At 60.0% G+C, this 6,406-nt stretch overlaps 1 protein-coding gene across 1 annotated transcript; it reads left to right on the top strand.

The window, feature by feature from the left end:
* Nucleotides 1-572: 572 nt before the first annotated feature.
* Nucleotides 573-1,178, top strand: CHC_T00008945001 (exosome component 4-like Rrp41-like; the record flags this gene model as incomplete). Its single annotated transcript, XM_005714024.1, has 1 exon — nucleotides 573-1,178. A coding segment is annotated over exon 1 (606 nt), but the record flags the coding sequence as incomplete, so codon positions are not given.
* Nucleotides 1,179-6,406: the final 5,228 nt, after the last annotated feature.

Below are 6,406 nucleotides of genomic sequence, written 5' to 3'. Positions count from 1 at the left end.
TCGTACCCGCTTGTCCCATGCCGACCGCCCATTCTTCGGTATCACATGTTCTGCATGGCAAACCCTTCTTCCCCTACCGTCTTGGCCCACTGCCTGCCTCCTTGCCGTCCTCCCCCCTGCTTTATTTTCACTGGAAAATCGGCTCGCCGAAGTCTATCCACATCCAACGCGTAAATCTAATCTGTCAGAGTGTGCGCCTCGCCTCTTTGAACCCACCGAATTATACCTCTGCGCTGTTCCACCATTGCCACACCTTCGCGCCTGTACAATTGCCGAGCGCACGAGTCCACCACCCCCACTCTCACCCGCCATGCCACCCGCAACGAAGCGCTCCCGCAACCGCGGCGGAGGCGCGGGCCGCCTAGAATACATTTCCCTGGACGGCCTTCGCATCGACGGCCGGCGCCCGACCGAGGGGCGCAAGATCCGGTGCTCGCTGGGCGCGCTGTCCCGTGCTACTACGAGCAAAGCAACACGCGCGTCCTCGCCGCCTTGTACGGCCCCGCGAGCCCCACTCGCGCGCAAACGTCCAGCACGACCGCGCCGTCGTCAAGTGCGAGGTCTCCACCGCCATGTTCGCCTCCCCCGTCTACCGCAGTACCTGGAAGGGCGACGGCAAGAGCACCGCCGCCGCCCTCGTCATGCAGAAGGCCTTCGAGGGCGTCATCCTGACCGCCCCGTACCCCAAGAGCCAGATCGACATCTATTTACAGGTCCTCCAGAACGACGGCGGCGCGCTCGTCGCCACTGTCAATGCCGCCAGTTTGGCACTGGTTAATGTCGGCGTCGCCATGTCGGATTTCGTCGTCGCTTGTGGTGTGGGCTTTGTGGACGACACCTTTGTCGTTGATCCTAGCTCGTTGGAGAGCGCCTCGGATCGCCCGGAGCTCACGCTCGCCGTCTTGAGTCACTCTGCTAAGATTGCTTCGTGTCAGTTGGATAGCAAGCTCCCGGATGGCGAGTCGTTTGAACGCGCTTTGGAGTTTGCGACGTCGGGTGCCAACCAAATTTTCAAGGTCCTCGAGTACGAAGTGCGCAAGTATAGCTTGAACGGGCCCGGCGGGCCGCGGCGCGGCGTGGCGCGCGCGAACCGGCCGCGAGGGGGAGAGGCCGGTGGCGAGCGCCAGGTGGGCGAGACAAGGGAGCTCGGGCGCGCGCGACCTGAAGCAACTTGCTCATAATCGCCACCTCCTAGCGAGCTACCACAGCGGCCCTAATAACTATACAATGCGAAACGAAGTCAGCTCCAGCTGTTCCTCCTATATTGGAGGACGACGAAGGGGTCAGGCTTCTGCGAAAGGAGATAAAAATGTATGCTTGCTTCGGAAAGAAGTCAGAACTTACCGCGTTAATACGTTACATGAGTTGCCACTCCACACGTGGGCCATGGCCTTGACAAGCTCTGACACCTGCTGCGGGTCAAGACTGGTCCTCCCTACAAAGACTGTCTGCCTAAACTTCGCATCGGGGGCCTTCGGCGGGACGACTTCAAAGACGCCTGTGTCGTCATCGGCGTGACCGCCGTAGCAATGGTCAGTGCCGTAAATGGAGACGCCCGAGTGATAAAGCCCCAAGCCGACGCCGTATAGATAAAAGTTAATGGCGGGCACGGCGTCCGGGTTGTCGGGGTGCTGAAGATCGTAGACATTGAGTTCGATCGGGACCCCACCCGCAATAGGCATCATTCCCTGGTTTGACGACATGGGCTGTTGTGGATGGGTCTAGCGCATCGGCCGATGATGGCGGAGGCGGTGGCGGGGGTGTCGATATGTTGACCGGGGGTGCGGGTAGAGGACGGGATAGACGAATGGCACATCTGAGGCGGGTCGGGGATGTGAGGGCGTCGGCGAGCGGGGTGCGGGACACGTCGGCGCTCTCGCGCAAGGCGACGCTGCCGCCCAACAGGCGATGGCGCGGCCCGCCGCCGGCATCGCGCGGGGCGCTCGAAGACATGCGGCGGCACTCCGACGAGCACCGCGGCAAGCTCGGGCGCAAAGAGACGCGCCGCGCAATGCTGCGCAAGCTCCCCGTCCGCGGCGCGCGGAGGAAGCAGCACATGGAAGACGGCGGCATCGCCGAGCGTGCACGGCGCACTTTTCACAGTACATCTCTTCCATCGTCACCGTGCATCTCCTCTATTGTCAACACGCACCCCCACGCGATTCACAGTTACATACAAATGCTATTAACTTGCCGCGACCGCAATACCGCACACACTGCTGTTCGCAGAACGCCGAGACTCATACTGATAAAAGCCATGGACTTACCATTCCGGCGCGAAGGCGTGCAGGAGGGCTGCAGGCACGAGAAAGTGGCGGAGATGGGGAGAAGGCTCATAGAGGGCGAGGAGCGGCTTTCGCAGGTCGAGCGAACGCGGCAGCGGTTCGCGGGGCTGCCGACTGTGAGTTGGGTGCGCGGCGAGGCTGTGGTTTGCGGCGTGGAATGCGGGCGCGTAACTCACTTGGTGAGATACTTGACTTGCATGCAACGCGCGCGAGCGTAGGGTTTGGAAGAGTGCGAGCTGTTGGTTGGCGAGGTGCGCGGAGAGGTGGCGAGCGTGGAGGCCGAAGTCCAGGCGGCGATCGGGACGATGTAGCGATGAGCGATGTTTTGCGGCGGGCGGTGCGTTTTGCGGTGAGGTGGTGGATAGCAGCTACTTGGCTGCGGCAGCTGTGGAGGCGCGGTCAGCCACGGCGTCGCGCAGTACGGCTTCGGAGAGAGGGAGCGGCTCCTGGTGGGCGGGTGGGGGGAGGAAATTGGTGTGAGATTTGAGACTGGGGTAGAGCTAGCGGGGGTGCAACGGGGGGTGGACGCACCATAGTGTCTAGATCGCCCGGGGCTTGGTGCTTGAGGAGCTTGCGGGTAGCATTCCTTCTTCGCGAGGACGGCGCCCGCCGGTGTCATGGCGCCAATGTGGGTGGGGTTGACGTTGAGGACATGTTCAAAGGTGTCCAGGGCGCGTTCGCGATCATATACAGCGCTTTGGAAAGACGCCGATCCGAAACGAGACGGCCTCTTTCGCGCTGTTCATGTGCGACGCATGGGTGGCATCGGCTTGGGTAGGGAAATAACCCCCGCAGCATCTCCAGGGGGACCTGGAGATGCTGCAGGGGTATTTGTAGTCCGACATGATGCATGTAGCGAGGGCAATAATAGAGTTAGACGAAACGCGCTGCGGAAGGCAAGATAGAGAGCACGGTATTAAGGGTTGATTGTGTTTGCAGTGGCGGAGGGATCAAGCTTGGATAGCTGGTGTAGGCGAATACATGGGCGCAAAAGGGAGGTTTGCAGGGTGTGCTTGTTACACGCCGCGCCGCGCAAGCCGGAAAAGTAACTCGAGTGGTGAGACGTAAGTCGTGTGGAATTGCTCGTTTGTGGAAGAAACATGTGCCTTAGGGTAGTGGAATACGAGATGGAGTGGGAAGGTAAGCGTAGGAAGACGAAGCGAAAATGCGTTGCGTGCAATGAGGATGGGGGCAGGCGGCTGGAACGTACGGGGCGATGGGCAGGTAGTTAACGAAACGTGAGTAGCGAGATCGGAGGGGCCAAGAAGGGTAGATTGCGAGAGGAAGATAGCGGAGAAATGGGAACGATTGAAGGTGCAGAAGGGGGGAAGGCGTATTTTTCCACGAGAGGGGCAGAAGAAGAGATGGGGGAAGGAGAACGGAGAGACCAGTCGAAGGAAGAGGGCCTCGACGAAAAGTCGTGAGGGCGGGGTGAGGACGAGGTGGGGGTGGGACGGGGGAGAGCTTGCAGACTTTTTTGGAGAGGGTTATTTATTCTAGATTTTGTTTTGTTTTTCGCCAGCGCGTGCTCTTGTAAGGGAACAGGTGTGCATGTGAGCAAAAAGTTCGCGCGGATGGGACGTCGTGCAGCATCCAGACACACAGCACAAGTAAACACACGGGGGACGGCGCGTGTGTGGGCGCTTGCGTGGCTTTCTGGCAACAAACCGTCCCAAACTTTCCACAAAAAACCGAGCGGCAACTTCGAGGCATCCACATTTGGCGGTTTCCCTCCACGACAAACCCCCCTGAGTGGTTCATGGGGAAGCAACGGTATCATGTCTGAAGGAGCCGTATCTATCTAAGAAAAAAGGGCAGGAAAGACCCCACTCATATTGTTAGTCAAGCCCTACTCTACTTCTGCAGCTGTTCTCTCTCTGTTTCGAGACCTCTATCAGACGGCAAGCATCACCGCAACTGGTCCAGGACTACCATCTTTAAACATACCACTGCGAGGCCGCGTCACTGCGACAGCTATTTACCTGCTACCGCAAACATTGCCTCCAATTCCTCTGGCTGCGGAATGCGCTCCTCTTCCGCATAGTAGCCCAGTGTCTTGCTCTTCTCCAACAGCACGCCAATCCAATGCGTCTTTAACCCGAGCGTCCTGTGCTTGTAGTAAACCGTCCCGGACCATGTCGACGAAAACTTGCCAATGAAGCAACCACATTTCACCGCGAGCTCGTGCTCTACAAAGTTCTGATCATTATGCAGGAGCGAATGTTTCAAGAGCGGCGCCAGACGCACCCGCTTTCCGAATGCTTCGCGGAGCTGCGTCACCGTCTCCTCTGGCACGTACGGCGATGCGGCAAAAAACAGCGCCGGCGTCTGCTCCGCCGCCATCAGCTTGGAAACCTTGTCCACTAAGTTCCGCATTGGCGCCCATTACACAGTGTCCGGCTCGTTGATAGCTATGAGCAACCTAATGCAAACTTTGCCCTCCATCCCTGGCCTGGGCATACACGCCCTCTCGTCATAGCGTAGGTGGAGCACGGTAAGCTCCTTGACGTTCCAGCTGGCTGCCATGTTCGCAATCCTAGTCACGGGCTCTACATAGCGCATGAAAGAGTACAAGTATTCATGCCCCACCCGCCCCCTGTGCAGAAACGTGTGTCCGTCGACTAGCACGCACGCCGGACGCGACATGTTTCTTCCGCAGCCGGCAGCGTTTGCCGGTCGCGAAGCGTGACGAGCTCATTCACCAAGCTCATACCGGGGGGGTGCAACATCTGCATGGAGGCCTCTCCACTGCGGCGATTGCAAACACGCGTTTGGCGCAGTCCTCCTGGTTTTTCGGGGTGACGTCGTCGTGCGGGTACAACAAAACTGCAGCACCTGCTTCGTCCTGGACGACAACTTGGCGGGGGAGACTTTGTCGGGCGCCTTCGCGCGCGTGAAGATGTAGACGTAGTAGAAGCTGCTGGTCCACACATGCGGCAAGTGGGACAGGATGAGGGTATACAGGGCGACGGCGGCCCGCATGCGACGGAGGCGCCAGTACTTGACGCCGTGTTTCTCGAGGACGCGCTCCGTGGTAGTTTTGCTAAACTCTCGGCTAAGGAAGGAGGGGAGGAGGAGGTCGGGGTGAGCGTGGCGCGCGAGAACGAGGGCCTCGAGAAGGGATTAGAGCTGGTTGCCGGAGTCTCCGTGCGTGAGGGCGACCAGGATGGTGTTTGGACGGCGGGTGACCACGCGCGTGGGGAGGATCATGGCCCGATGGTGGACGGTAGGGGATAAGGCGGCGGTGAGTTTGGGGGGCGAAGGGTGTAGCATGGTGAGCCGCGGGGGGAAAGGACGCTGGAGTAAAGCAGGCCGCCGACGACGAGGATCGCGAGCGTGCGGCGCACACTGGTGCGTCGCGGCTTAGTCAAACATCGAGGCCGAGGTCGAACGCGTGTTTCACGGCGACAAACGCGGGAGCCAAGCCTGCGTCCAGCGTGGTAACCTTGGGCAGAAACCGGCCCGCGACCTCGGTCTTGTCGCACGCGAAGTAATATTAACTGACGGCCATCCAGCTGACGGCGCTCTTCGGATCGGGGTCGACCGGCGGGTGGGACTCTTGAAAATTGTGCATAACGGCACCCGACTTGCGAATTTCGACGAGCTATGAAGAGATGAGGGAATGCCACTCCGATGGCACTCCGCACGAACTACGGCGGTGTGGTGCTACTGCGGTGGCACTCCGCATGTGATACGACAGCACTGCACGGTTGACCGAGAGTTTCGCCCTGCTGTACCTAATGCTACATATACACTACGTAAATACTACGATTGCACCCCTAGTCCTCCGATCGCCCTGCGGGTAGCCTACGAACGCCTACAGTAGGGTTGCTAGGGTACGTCCCGATTCCCTCCTGTCTCTACCGCGCGCGTCGGCCCGCCACGCCCGGCTCTCCGCGCGACAGCTGTCCCTACCGCTCCGCCCCTCCTGGGCTCTGTTTTACCCCGTTTTCCCTTACTTTCCCTACTGCGCTTCGCCCCCGGCCCCGTACCGGTCCGTTACGGGTGGTCTCCCGATAACCCCCTACACGCGCCCCCGAACGCGCGCGCTCTGCCAGAGGGGGATCCCACCCTTCCCCCTCAGTGCACGACAAACGCCGAGGTCGAACCAACCCTTCAGA

This window comes from Chondrus crispus, genomic scaffold, assembly GCF_000350225.1.
Source record: "Chondrus crispus Stackhouse genomic scaffold, scaffold_164, whole genome shotgun sequence".
In the NCBI taxonomy this organism is placed as follows: Eukaryota; Rhodophyta; class Florideophyceae; order Gigartinales; family Gigartinaceae; genus Chondrus; species Chondrus crispus.
The sequence above is the reverse complement of the archived record's forward strand: the minus strand, read 5'-3'. Positions and strand labels throughout refer to the sequence as shown.